This window comes from Salmo salar, chromosome 24, assembly GCF_965601325.2.
Source record: "Salmo salar chromosome 24, fSalSal1, whole genome shotgun sequence".
Taxonomy (NCBI): Eukaryota; Metazoa; Chordata; class Actinopteri; order Salmoniformes; family Salmonidae; genus Salmo; species Salmo salar.
Window position 1 is genome coordinate 16,563,836 of NC_138314.1, and position 14,563 is coordinate 16,578,398.

The 14,563-nt window shown below is 42.0% G+C and overlaps 1 protein-coding gene and 1 non-coding gene across 2 annotated transcripts; one reads left to right on the top strand and one right to left on the bottom strand.

Moving 5' to 3' along the window:
• Positions 1–2,263: 2,263 nt before the first annotated feature.
• mtx3 (metaxin 3) lies at positions 2,264–12,652 on the bottom strand. The gene is made up of 10 exons (XM_082968529.1): positions 12,561–12,652; positions 9,526–9,595; positions 9,118–9,194; positions 8,930–9,022; positions 8,597–8,742; positions 8,421–8,457; positions 8,197–8,273; positions 7,945–8,099; positions 7,462–7,550; positions 2,264–5,415 (listed from the first exon to the last, which is right to left on the bottom strand). Exons 1-10 carry the CDS (start codon positions 12,639–12,641, stop codon positions 5,320–5,322), a joined length of 921 nt encoding a protein of 306 aa, XP_082824655.1. The 5' UTR covers positions 12,642–12,652; the 3' UTR covers positions 2,264–5,319.
• Positions 5,674–5,747, top strand: trnaa-ugc (transfer RNA alanine (anticodon UGC)). Its single transcript has one exon. It is a non-coding gene; the product is annotated as a tRNA-Ala (tRNA).
• Positions 12,653–14,563: the final 1,911 nt, after the last annotated feature.

Below are 14,563 nucleotides of genomic sequence, written 5' to 3' on the forward strand. Positions count from 1 at the left end.
AGAGCAGAAACACACAGGCACCAGGCTAGAGCAAAAACACACAGACACCAGGCTAGAGCAGAGACACAGACACCAGGCTAGAGCAGAAACACACAGACACCAGGCTAGAGCAGAAACACACAGGTAGCAGACTAGAGCAGAAACACACGGGCACCAGGCTAGAGCAGAAACACACTGGCAACAGGCTAGAGCAGAAACACACAGGCACCAGGCTAGAGCAGAAACACACAGGCACCAGGCTAGAGCAGAAACACACAGGCAGCAGGCTAGAGCAGAAACACACAGGCACCAGGCTAGAGCAGAAACACACAGGCACCAGGCTAGAGCAGAAACACACAGGCACCAGGCTAGAGCAGAAACACACTGGCAGCAGGCTAGAGCAGAAACACACAGGCACCAGGCTAGAGCAGAAACACACTGGCAGCAGGCTAGAGCAGAAACACACAGGCACCAGGCTAGAGCAGAAACACACAGGCTAGAGCAGAAACACACAGGCACCAGGCTAGAGCAGAAACACACAGGCAACAGGCTAGAGCAGAAACACACGGGCAACAGGCTAGAGCAGAAACACACAGGCACCAGGCTAGAGCAGAAACACACAGGCACCAGGCTAGAGCAGAAACACACAGACTAGAGCAGAAACACACAGGCACCAGGCTAGAGCAGAAACGCACAGGCACCAGGCTAGAGCAGAAACACACAGACTAGAGCAGAAACAAACAGGCAGCAGGCTAGCGCAGAAACACACAGGCAGCAGGCTAGAGCAGAAACACACAGGCACCAGGCGAGAGCAGAAACACACAGGCACCAGGCTAGAGCAGAAACACACAGGCACCAGGCTAGAGCAGAAACACACAGACTAGAGCAGAAACACACAGGCACCAGGCTAGAGCAGAAACACACAGGCACCAGGCTAGAGCAGAAACACACAGACTAGAGCAGAAACACACAGGCAGCAGGCTAGAGCAGAAACACACAGGCACCAGGCTAGAGCAGAAACACACAGGCACCAGGCTAGAGCAGAAACACACAGGCAACAGGCTAGAGCAGAAACACACAGGCAACAGGATTGAGCAGAAACACACAGGCACCAGGCTAGAGCAGAAACACACAGGCAACAGGCTAGAGCAGAAACACACAGGCAGCAGGCTAGCGCAGAAACACACAGGCACCAGGCTAGAGCAGAAACACGCAGGCACCAGGCTAGAGCAGAAACACACAGGCAACAGGCTAGAGCAGAAACACACAGGCACCAGGCTAGAGCAGAAACACACAGACTAGAGCAGAAACACACAGGCAGCAGGCTAGCGCAGAAACACACAGGCAGCAGGCTAGAGCAGAAACACACAGGCACCAGGCTAGAGCAGAAACACACAGGCACCAGGCTAGAGCAGAAACACAAAGGCAGCAGGCTAGATCAAAAACACACAGGCACCAGACTAGAGCAGAAACACACAGGCACCAGGCTAGAGCAGAAACACACAGGCAGCAGACTAGAGCAGAAACACACAGGCACCAGGCTAGAGCAGAAACACACAGGCACCAGGCTAGAGCAGAAACACACAGGCACCAGGCTAGAGCAGAAACACACAGACTAGAGCAGAAACACACAGGCAGCAGGCTAGCGCAGAAACACACAGGCAGCAGGCTAGAGCAGAAACACACAGGCAGCAGGCTAGAGCAGAAACACACAGGCACCAGGCTAGAGCAGAAACACACAGGCACCAGGCTAGAGCAGAAACACACAGGCAGCAGGCTAGCGCAGAAACACACAGGAAGCAGGCTAGAGCAGAAACACACAGGCACCAGGCTAGAGCAGAAACACACAGGCAGCAGACTAGAGCAGAAACACACAGGCACCAGGCTAGAGCAGAAACACACAGGCAGCAGGCTAGAGCAGAAACACACAGGCACCAGGCTAGAGCAGAAACACACAGGCACCAGGCTAGAACAGAAACACACAGGCACCAGGCTAGAGCAGAAACACACAGGCAGCAGGCTAGTAAAATCCTCTATCAGTTTTAATGACAGACAAATAGGGTTATTTCTAAGGTCAGGGCTTGGCATAATTTCCCATCGTTTTAATCACTTTTATTTTCCAGGCTGATTGCCAAGACAAAACAGAGGGCATTTACCCACCCAGCCACAACCAGAAGAGAGAGAAAGTGAGAGTGAATGGGAGAGGCAGGGAAGAGGAGAAGGGCAAATTGGCCATTTTGTTTTTTGTAAATTAGGTTGTTCTTCATTTCACAATAGACTCAAATTAAATAGGTGGTTAGATTATACTTTTATTAAATTGAAATGAAAGCATTAATTTGCAACCATGCACAAAGAATGAACCAGGAATATGATAAGAGTATTACAATGTCAATATCATGGTTATAATTCTATGTTTTTGATCCCATCACAAAACCTCAGGAGAATTAATTTACTAATGTTGTTTTAACTTCAAGTATTGACTAGCTAAGGACAATGGGCCAAATCCTAACTGTGACTTTCTGATCTTGGAAAAAAGTGACAATAGTGTTATTACAATTCCAAACATGAGTTTAATCTGAGAAAGTTGGTTACAGTACTTTACAGCTATACAATCCCTTCTGCAGTCTTATCAAGACACACAGTACCAGTCCTTCCTAATACTGTCTCCTTTGTCCTATACATGCATTTCAACCCACATAGGTTATTTTACACAAACCAAAACAATGAATAAAGTTGTAACTAATTCCATAGTGATTAAAGGGAATGTATCCATGAAGTGAATAATATTCATTTCTTAAAGGGAATATTCAGCATGGAACATTCAGGTGAATAGAGCCAGTATTACAGTAGCTGATGCTGGATGTCACCAGTCATATAAATATATGGCTCTGGATGTCAGTGGGAGACAAATGACATACTTCAAACATGCAGTAATGACATACTTCTGATATCTGTAGGCAGAGTACAGTATGTTAGCAGAGTTCTCCATCATTGTCTAATGCAAGGCATGTTCCCAAATAGATTGACCTGCTCATAACAGACAAGGTGATGGTGATGTAGGCACAGCGTGACTAACATAGACAAAACAAATCTTTACAAAAACAATTCCACAACATGGGGTGAATTAGAGATCAAATGAGAAAATAATTGGAAAAAATGTCTAATAATGAAGCTTTATGCAACATCTTTTGAGTGAGAATCCATTACACCTTTTGTTTGTGTTAGAGATCAGACTTGATGGATTGATATCAAAAGTAAAATACCTCACAATATACTGCCTGCCCTACAAAGGCAAAACGCAATACGAATTTGGTCAAAAATCTTTGATCTGTTGATCAGAATATATCAGAAATTGCTGTCTGTCTAGACATAAAGACTTTGAAGTCAGATTTTGCAGTAAAAAAACAAACATAGCTACTGCGTTTTGTAGGGCAGTATACAAATGTAGTGCTTTTTGATACTGCTGAACAATACTCTAAAACACGTATGCCTTATAAATGAACCCCAACTGTAGAATCAATAACTCACGTCAGTCTTAGCAAAAGAATGAAAACACGTGTGAGGAGAGTTGAACTGCATTCATCTAAGCAGCACCGTTATAAAGAAACAACGCTGAATGAAATGCATTGGATTAGTATTTAAATGTATTTACAATTATACAACGTCAAGACCCCAACTACTTGACCTGTTAATGAAGAGGCAGGATTATAGCTAATTAAATGAGCTAACTTCTACAGCAATATGATAGCATACATACTGTACATATATACTTAAGTCTATTTACAGAGCTAATTTAACACAACAGTTGTAAAGATTATCTATTTGTTAAAGGGAAAACTTTAGGCTTAGACATCTCCCTCAGTAAAATAAGTGACATCCTAACAAACAAAATAATCTGCACTGTATTAAACATTCCCCCATTCAATATGAACACAAATGAACTGAAGATAGACAGCTATACAGCACATGCCCTCATAAAGTAATGCTAACTTTGAATGATTATGTACATAGATACAGCAGGTCTGGATGGAAACACCACAGACAGCTAGAAATACAGCTAAGCACGGGCAAAATCCTAGAGGAAAACCTGTTTCAGGCACTGTATTCCCTTTATCGTGCCCTACTTTTCACCAGGGCCCATAGCGCTCTGGTCAAAAAGTAGCCCACTATATAGGGAATAGGGTGCCATTTGGGGCGTACATCGAGTCTCAGCAGAGAAACGGTTGAATCAGTCCTCAGGTGAGGAAAGAACATTATTCTGATCATTTAGGATTGTGCAACAGAAACTACAGTAGCTATGACACTTCAAAACTCAAGTAGACCAGTGTCAGTGCCTGCCTGTCAGTCATGACCTCATTTACACCCGAATCTCTCAAAAAGATGCATGAATTCAACCTGTACTGTTCATTACAAACATGTATATAAGTGACCCATACATTTTATTTTCCATTATACCACAGAGCTAAAGAATAACTGCCTTGTTTATTTATTATAGACTTAGCCCTTATCTATGAACAAATTCCATCAAACCTGCCATATTAGTGTTTATGCAGTAAGCTTGTTTACACGACCACGGCCCATGAACACAACTTATTTCTGAAACCTGAGAGCATCTACAGTACATGTGGGAGGAGTTTTGCGTTTGGATATTACCCAACTACAGGAAAGAAAACATGTTCACATGTTCCTGTGTTAATACATACTACAATGCAGGTTTGAATGAATTGGGGCCTCAGTCATTTCAATCCTTTAGAATCTGTTAGAAAATGTTTCCCCTATCTTACAGCCAGTCAGTAGAAAGGCAGTATAATACCTCTCTCTCAGAGCGTTTTAAACCAACTGGCCTTCTCATTTCCTGCCTCTTGCCTTTCAACGTTTAAAGGCTTCTCATTTGGTAGCAGTCCTCAGCATTCCGCTCTAAAGCACTAAAACCTTTCCCAAACCTTCTCCGTGCACTTCTGCCTCATTTCATGAAACCATATCTATTTTACAGACATCATCATCTCTAAATAGTCCACAATTCTGCCATTATTTTTCTTCATTGAAAGTTTCCATTCAGGGCAATTTTAATTACATTTGCAAGGCATAAACTGTCTAAAACAATCAAATGCATAATTTAAAGGATAACCCTGGGTATTTGTAGCCTGATCCCAGATCTGTTTGTGCTCTTGCCAACTCCATTGCTGTCCTTGTCAATGAGTAAGAAAGAGTTGGCATGCTAGTACAAACAGACTGGCACTCAGGCTAGGGCATTTACAGAACCAGGTTTAGTATAATACAGCACCCCTCCCATCCACCAGGCTGGTCGGAGGTGAGAGGTAAGGGGCTAGAGGTGAGGGGTTAGGCAGGGGTAGAGCTCTTGTCGTTGCCCAGGCTGGGTCTGGGGTCTGCTCTGAGGGGTTTGTGCTGAGGGCTGCTCCTCAGGTTGTCATCCATCTGCAGGAGAACACACACAGTCAGTAAACATACATACAGTGCCTTCAGAAAGTATTCAAACCCTTTAACTTTTTCCAAATTTTGTTGGGTTACTGCCTGAATTTAAAAATGGATTAAATTGAGATTTTGTGTCACTGGTCTACACACAATAATACCCCATAATGTAAAACAATTAAAATTGTAGGACACTTTCTAAATTAATAAAAAAATGAAAAGCTGAGATGTCTTGAGTCAATAAGTATTCAACCCCTTTGTTAAGTCCCCTGTGGCTCAGTTGGTAGAGCATGGCGTTTGCAACGCCAGGGTTGTGGGTTCGATTCCCACAGGGGACCAGTACGGAGAAAAAAAATGTATGAAATGTATGCATTCACTACTGTAAGTCGCTCTGGATAAGAGCGTCTGCTAAATGACAAAAATGTAAAAGCCTAAATAAGTTCAGGAATAAAAATGTGCTTAACAAATCACAGAATAATTTTTGAAAGACTACCCCAATTATCTGTACGGTCCCTCAGTCGAGTACTGAATTTCAAGTACAGATTCAACCACACCATCCAGGGAGGTTTCTCAAGGCCTCGCAAAGAAGGGCACCAATTGGTAGATGTGTAAAAATACAAACGCAAACCCTGAATATCCCTTTGAGCATGGTGAAGTTATTAGCAACGCTTTGGATGGTGTATCAATACAGCCAAATACTACAAAGATACAGGCTCCTTCCTAACTCAGTTGTTGGAGAGGAAGGAAACTGCTCATGGATTTCACCATGAGGACAATGGGGATTTTAAAACAGTTACAGAGTTTAATGATTGTGATATGACAACTGAGGATGGATCAACAACATTGTAGTTACTCCACAATACTAACCTAAATTACAGAGTGAAAAGAAGGAAGCCTGCACAGAATAAAAATATTCCAAAACATGCTTCCTGTTTGCAACAAGGCACTTTTAGTTAACTAGGCAAGTCAGTTAAGAACAAATTCTTATTTACAACGACGGCCTAGGAGCAGGGGGTTAACTGCCTTGTTCAGGGGCAGAACAACAGATTTTACCTTGTCAGCTCGGGGATTCAATCTAGCAACCTTTTGGTTACTGGCCCAATACTCTAACCACTAGGCTACCTGCTGCCCCTACTTAAGTAATACTAAATATATATAATGTTCTGAATACAAAGCATTATGTTTGGGGCAAATCCAACACAACACATCACTGAGTACCGCTCTTCATATTTTCAAGCATGGGTGGTGGCTGCATCAAGGACTAGGTAGTTTTTATAAAAAGAAACGGAATAGAGCTAAGCACAGGCAAAATCCTAGAGGAAAACCTGGTTCAGTCTGCTTTCCAACAGACACTAGGAGATGAATTCACCTTTCAGCAGGACAATAACCTAAAATTCAAGGCCACATCTACACTGGAGTTGCTTACAAAGACGACATTGAATGGTAGAATTTTGACTTAAAATCATATTGAAAATCTATGGCAAGACTTGAAAATGGAGCTCTAGCAATGATCAACAACCTACTTGACAGAACTTGAAGAATTTTAAAAGAGTAATGGGCAAATATTGTACAATCCAGATGTGGAAAGCTCTTAGAGACTTACCCAGAAAGACTCACAGCTGTAATCGCTGCCAAAGGTGTATCACATGTATTGTCTCAGGGGGGTGAATACTTATCTAATCAAGATTAGTGTTTTATTTTTCATTAAACGTTACAATTTTTCTTCCAGTTTGACAGAGTATTTTGTGAAGATCGTTGACCAACAATGACAATTCAACCCTTTTTAAATCTAACTTTTTAACACAACAAAATGAGGAAAATGTCAAGAGGTGTGAATGCTTTGCAAAGGCACTGTATAACACAGTTACTAACCACAATATAAACACACACGCGCACTCACGGATGCACATACATGTGAGCGTGCACACACAAACAGAAGAAGTGAACTAGTCTCGATATAGGTACAAAAAAAGTGTCTAACTAATGCTCACAATATACTCCAATGACTAAGACAACACACGCAAATACACACGGAGACGAGAGCAGCAGGACCTTCTCTATGAGGTTGGACTCTTTGTTTACAAGCTGAGTGAGTTTCTGCAGGTTGGCATCCACCGTCTCCTGAACCGGCTGGGGAGACCCTGGAGAGAGAGGGTGGGTGGAGCAGGAACAGGGGAGAGAGAGAGCACATTATACTAAGAAAGCAGAGATACAGAGAGAGATATGCCAGAACGCAGCAGAAGTTCTCCATCACAGCCCAGACAAAAGAAGCAATAAACCGTTCGTCGACACACCGACACACGCGCATACATAGACGGTTAGGTATTGCTCCTGCTGCAAATGACAACTTGGCAAAAGTTGTACATCCTGTGTTTAGAAAAGGCTTTGCAGGACCTGAAGTTCACCAGGTTTTCACTGACACGTTCTATTAAAAACACAGCAGGATCTTTGTAACCCTTACCCAAAACCCTGGACCTGAAGCAATCATCAATGTAGAAACTGATACACACACAGGGCATAGAGCGCTGGTCTCACCGGGATGACTGCTGAAGTGAGCGTTGAGTATGTGGTCACAGAAGCGCTGGAGGTTGTCCAGCTGTCTGAGGTGGCTCTGCAGAGGGCTGCTGGGTAGACTGGCCTTGTGGAGGGGAGCTACAAAGCCAAACACAAACGCATCCAGACTGCATGGCCTGGCCCACAGAGACAGACAGCTACATTAATACACCGCACATAATATAATCACACCCAGCCTAATCTAGCATCTGATCAAATTACACAAGAACTCACGTGTTCCCAAAGAAGTAGTAGGCCGTCCCCAATCTGTGGGAAAGCAGATTCAGACACTCCTTAGCTTCACTGTAAATCTGACGAGAGAGGGGACGGGGAGAGGTGAATTTACTTAGAATGCAGGGTCGGGATATCGGTTGGTATCAAGTAGTCCCCGCAGTGTATGTTCCTGTCCTACCTGTCCCTCCACCTCAGTGATGGTGTGTAGAGGGGATCTGTCCTACCTTTCCCTCCACCTCAGTGATGGTGTGTAGAGGGGATCTGTCCTACCTGTCCCTCCACCTCAGTGATGGTGTGTAGAGGGGATCTGTCCTACCTGTCCCTCCACCTCAGTGATGGTGTGTAGAGGAGATCTGTCCTACCTTTCCCTCCACCTCAGTGATGGGTGTGTAGAGGAGACTCTCCCTTGGTCAGCAGGATCCGGGACAGGGCCGTGTTGGCATGGCGACCAGGGACCAGGAAGTTGAGGGGAAAGGGAGAGCGGGAGGCGAACCACGGCCGAGTCAGGTTAGCATAGTTCTCAGCGTCCACCCAGAATGTGTGTAACTACAGGACAACACACACACACACACACAGAATACATATTTAGAATACAGTAGACAATACAGGGCACATAACACTCAGTACATAAACAAAAAACTGCTGGACTTTCAAAATGTGTCTAAGTGCAGAACAACATACACACCCACAACAATCAGCACACAACACAACTACACACACTGGTTGTTCCTACCAGGGCTGGTCGCAGTTTCTCCTCCAGTAGAGCGATGTAGGCCATGGTGTCTGCTCCCTGCCTCGCCGACAACTCATAGTCTGCATTAAACCTCTGCTAGACAACACAAAGGCTTTGTTATTAGCACTGCACTGCAAATACAATTCTTAAAAAGGTAATTTATGGTGAAGGCAGAAAGGAGACGTTACCTGTTTTCTCAGGAAGTTGAGAATCTGAGCAGGTTCGGTTATTGTGGATCCCTGGTAGACCAACTCTGGCACTGTGCCTGTAGTGTTGGATAGAGGGGAAACAGTGTGCCAGTAGTGTTGGTTATAGGGGAGTTTGACAGTGTGTCTTCCATCCTGTGCTACTGCACAATCCATATGTCATGGACTATACAACTACAGTAGAGCAGGCATAGAGACAACCCCTCTGACTGACAATGTGCTATATGTATAGTAAGCAGTCAAATTGATAGTCATGTATCTATTCTTACCTACTGTAGTAGCCTAGTGATGTTTTTTTACATGGTGAAATGACATAATAATGATCATGTTATTACTTGTATAAGAACAACTGAATTCTGTTTGTTTGGACTTTAAACCAAGCAGCAGTACCTGTCAAAGTCTTCCACGTCCAGTCTATGGGAGTTACTGTGATCGTGGCTCCAGAGAACTTGGCATAGGCCTGAGAGAGAGCATAGATACGTTAGTTGTTCAGAAGAATGACAAGAAATAAGAGTATTTGACAACTTTACTGAACAACACTTTATTATAAAGCCTACATAATAATATTAACCATGAGTAATGGTGGAAGACATGACAGTCATTTGTCATGAACTGTCCCTTGCTCTAGCCAGGTAAGATCATATCAGTGTTGTCAGAGTATTATGTAGGCTTTCATATCAGTGTTGTCAGAGTACTATGTAGGCTTTCATATCAATGTTGTCAGAGTACTATGTAGGCTTTCATATCAATGTTGTCAGAGTACTATGTAGGCTTTCATATCAATGTTGTCAGAGTATTATGTAGGCTTTCATATCAGTGTTGTCAGAGTACTATGTAGGCTTTCATATCAATGTTGTCAGAGTACTATGTAGGCTTTCATATCAATGTTGTCAGAGTATTATGTAGGCTTTCATATCAATGTTGTCAGAGTACTATGTAGGCTTTCATATCAATGTTGTCAGAGTACTATGTAGGCTTTCATATCAATGTTGTCAGAGTACTATGTAGGCTTTCATATCAATGTTGTCAGAGTACTATGTAGGCTTTCATATCAATGTTGTCAGAGTATTATGCAGGCTTTCATATCAATGTTGTCAGAGTACTATGTAGGCTTTCATATCAGTGTTGTCAGAGTACTATGTAGGCTTTCATATCAGTGTTGTCAGAGTACTATGTAGGCTTTCATATCAGTGTTGTCAGAGTACTATGTAGGCTTTCATATCAATGTTGTCAGAGTATTATGTAGGCTTTCATATCAATGTTGTCAGAGTACTATGTAGGCTTTCATATCAGTGTTGTCAGAGTACTATGTAGGCTTTCATATCAATGTTGTCAGAGTATTATGTAGGCTTTCATATCAATGTTGTCAGAGTACTATGTAGGCTTTCATATCAATGTTGTCAGAGTATTATGTAGGCTTTCATATCAGTGTTGTCAGAGTACTATGTAGGCTTTCATATCAATGTTGTCAGAGTACTATGTAGGCTTTCATATCAATGTTGTCAGAGTACTATGTAGGCTTTCATATCAATGTTGTCAGAGTACTATGTAGGCTTTCATATCAATGTTGTCAGAGTACTATGTAGGCTTTCATATCAATGTTGTCAGAGTATTATGTAGGCTTTCATATCAATGTTGTCAGAGTATTATGTAGGCTTTCATATCAATGTTGTCAGAGTATTATGTAGGCTTTCATATCAATGTTGTCAGAGTATTATGTAGGCTTTCATATCAATGTTGTCAGAGTATTATGTAGGCTTTCATATCAGTGTTGTCAGAGTACTATGTAGGCTTTCATATCAGTGTTGTCAGAGTAGTATGCTTTCTGGGGTATGGCGTGTTAAGCTCTGTAAGATATGAGGGCTGTGACGATACCAGAACCACAATATTTTTTTTAAACCACGAAGCAGACCAGACTCTTTGGTCCTTTAAAAACCTGTATGTAAAATATTGTGTGCTACAGCGTAGAAAATAAATACATTTGACTCTGGGTGACAACTTAAACCTGTTTGTTTGCAGAATTAGTGCAGTTTTCCCCCCAAAAGTTAAAGTAACACTTTAGTTGGATAGTCCATCTGTAGATGCTCTATTATAGACTATCAGTAACATTTCAACTATCTACTAACCCTAGCATTAACCCCAACCCTTATCTTAACCATTTCCCTAACCTTAACCCTTATTATAAACCTTACCCTAACCTCAGCAAGCAGTTTCTTATCAACAGATAGTTGCTTATCAACAGATTGCTTGTTGATAGTCCATCTACAGACTACCATCTACAGATGGACTATCCAAATAAAGTGTCTGAAGCTTCGCGTTTTGTTTCCAAACGCGAAGCTCGTTAGTATACTCGTTAGTATCGCCATGCTAACGAGTATGGCGATACTGGTATCGTCACGGCCCTACAAGATATCACTAAGTATAATTTGGGATTGGCTCCAGTTCTAAAAGCAGACTATCAGCATGGTGGGTAGCTGATTGGTAAGCACCAAGAACAACAATACAGATATGGCAGTCCTAGTGGACAAGTGACAATGATAACACACATGGCAACGTATAGCCATATCTACTGACAAAAAAAAAAAGAGACGACATTTAACAATCTGAGTTCTTTGTAACTCATACAAAGAACTTGGATTGTTAAACGTCTTCTCTTTTTAGTCAATAGATAGGGCTAGGCAAAGAGGAGCCCAGAAAGGTAGCTATGAGGAAAAGTGTAGTCCAAACTGAGGAAGTGCAGGAAACATGTAGGCTTATAGTAATCATGCCAAATTGTTTTGTTGACACTGTCAGCCAGAAAATTATCTGGCAGCTGTACACCTTTTTCAACAGGAACGGTGTCACCTTGTTATGAGAGCTTGTGCAAATTCGTTGCATTGTTCATACAGTATCTGCAACTAGCCTATAGGGAACGGGATCATGCAAGTGTCCTAGCAAAATAGGGATATGTTCAAATTAACTACTGGGATACATAACTACACAGTTAAGCATAAGAAGACAGGAGAATGGTCGTACCAAGGACAGTAGTAGTAAATCAAGATAGAGCTGACCTTGAACTTGAAGAAATGTTAGCAATGAGAATGGCATCTGACAGCTATTAGCTACAGTAGCTAGTTAGCTACAGCCAGTTAGACAAATTCCCGAACAGTGCATGTTGTTAGTTGGTTCAAGTTTTCATTAAAAAGCCTCTAAAAGGCTAGATGATTAGAAAAAACGAAATACCAAATATCGATTCTACCACTAATATTTAGCTAACTTTCCAGTTTGTTAACGTTAGCAAGCTAAAATATCTCAGTCTTGTTCATGGTTTTGCATCATCAGAGGTGAAGATTGTCAAGATAAAACAATGAGAAATGTAGCCATGCAGTACAACATTCGTGACACAAAGGTCATATCATAATTTAGCTTTTTATGAACGCATTTACCAGCACTATGAGAGATTCTGTGTGGACGGAAGGCAAACCCCAATCACCTCCCCAGCATCTCAGCTCCATGGTGGCCGCCATGTTTGTTTGCTGCCGTGATCAGGAAGTGGGTGATGTCATCGAGTACCCAGAGGCCCGCAGGTGGGGTCTCCAAAGGTAGATTTCAGTACTTTTCAGATAAAAAAACAAATAATCTATTCAAATAGTCTATTTCTACGACAAACAGAACTGATGTATTTGTATTTATTAGGAATCCCCATTAGCTGCTGTCTTACTCCTCCTGGGGTCCAAACATATTAGCTCACTTACATCATACAAAAAAACTAAAATAAAACAGTGCATCATATAACATTATTACACCACTGCATATCTACAATTCAAAATGTATAATACCACTATGCAACAATATTACAATGTGCGTGTGTGTATGTGTTTGTGTGTGCCTGTGTGTGTTTCTCTTCACAGTCCACGTTGTTCTGTTTTTTTAAATATGATTTTACTGCTTACATGAGTTACTTGATGTGGAAAAGAGTTCCATATAGTCATGACTCTGTGTAGTACTGTGCACTTCTAGGAGTCTGTTCTGGACTTAGGGACGGTGAATAGACCCCTTGTGACATGTCTTGTGAGGTCAATACCTCTCACAAAGACAAGTAGTGATGCATTCAATCTCTCCTCTACTTTGAACCAGGAGAGATTGACAGGGATGTAATTGATGTCAGCTCTCCATATACATTTAACTGTAATTTGCCAATGTCCCTCTTTGTGGCACTTGACCATATGACTGGGCAGTAGTCAAGGTACAACAAAACTAGGGCCTGTAGGACTTGCTTTGTTGATAACAATGTCAAGAAAGCAGAGTAGCGCTTTATTACAGACAGACCTCTCCCCACCTCAGCTACTGTTGCATCATTATGTTTTGATCATGACAGTTTACAATCCAGGCTTACACCAAGCAGTTTAATCTCCTCAACTTGCTCAATTTCCAAATGATTCATTACACAATTTAGTTGAGGTTTAGGGTTTTATTGAATGGTTTGTCACCAATTACAATGCTTTTAGTTTTTTACTTATTTAATACTAGCTTATTACCTGCCACCCATTCTAAAACAGACTCTTTTTTAAGTGTTGCAGGGATTTCACTTGCTGTGGTAGCTGATGTGTATAATGTTGAGTCATCAGCATACATAAACACACATGCTTTACTCAGTGCCAGTGGCAGGTCATCAGTAAAGATTGAAAAAAGTAAGGGCCTAGACAGCTGCCCTGGGTAATGCTCGACTCTACATGGATTATGTTGTGAGGCTTCCATTAAAAAACACCCTCTCTGTTCTGTTAGACAGGTAACTCTCGATCTACAATATAGCAGAGGATGTAAAGCCATAACATTTATGTTTTTACAGTAGTAGATTATGATCAATCGTGTCAAAAGCTGCAATGAAGACTATCAAAACCGCTCCCACAAGCTTCTTTTTATCCATTTCTTTCAGCCAATCATAAGTCATTTGTGTAAGTGCCGTACATGTTGAGTGTCCTTCCCTATAACCATGCTGAAAGTCAGTCATTTGTTTACTGTGAAATAGTATTGTATCTGGTCAAAAAAAAATCCCCAAAAAGTTTACTAAGGGTTGGTCGCAGGCTTATTGGTCAGCTGTTTGAGCCAGTAAAGGGTGCTTTTCTATTCTTGGGTAGCGCAATCAATCAATCAAATGTATTTATAAAGCCTTTTTTACATCAGCAGATGTCACAAAGCGCTGTACAGATACCCAGCCTAAAACCCCAAACAGCAATCAATGCAAATTTAGAAGCACGGTGGCTAGGAAAAACTCCCTAGAAAGGCAGGAACCTAGGAAGAAACCTAGAGAGGAACCGGGCTCTGAGGTGTGGCCAGTCCTCTTCTGGCTGTGCCGGGTGGAGATTATAACAGTACATGGTCATTAAGGCCTGTTTGTTCTTCAAGATGTTCAAACATTCATAGATGACCAGCAGGGTCAAAATGACTT

Coding starts and splice junctions, on each gene's coding strand:
- mtx3 (XM_082968529.1), bottom strand. CDS start 12,641: ATGGCGGCCACCATGGAGCTGAGATGCTGGGGAGGTGATTGGGGTTTG. Junction 8,274..8,420: donor TCACTGAGGTGGAGGGAAAG/GTAGGACAGATC, acceptor CTCTCTCGTCAG/ATTTACAGTGAAGCTAAGGA. Junction 7,551..7,944: donor TCACTTCAGCAGTCATCCCG/GTGAGACCAGCG, acceptor CTCTCTCTCCAG/GGTCTCCCCAGCCGGTTCAG.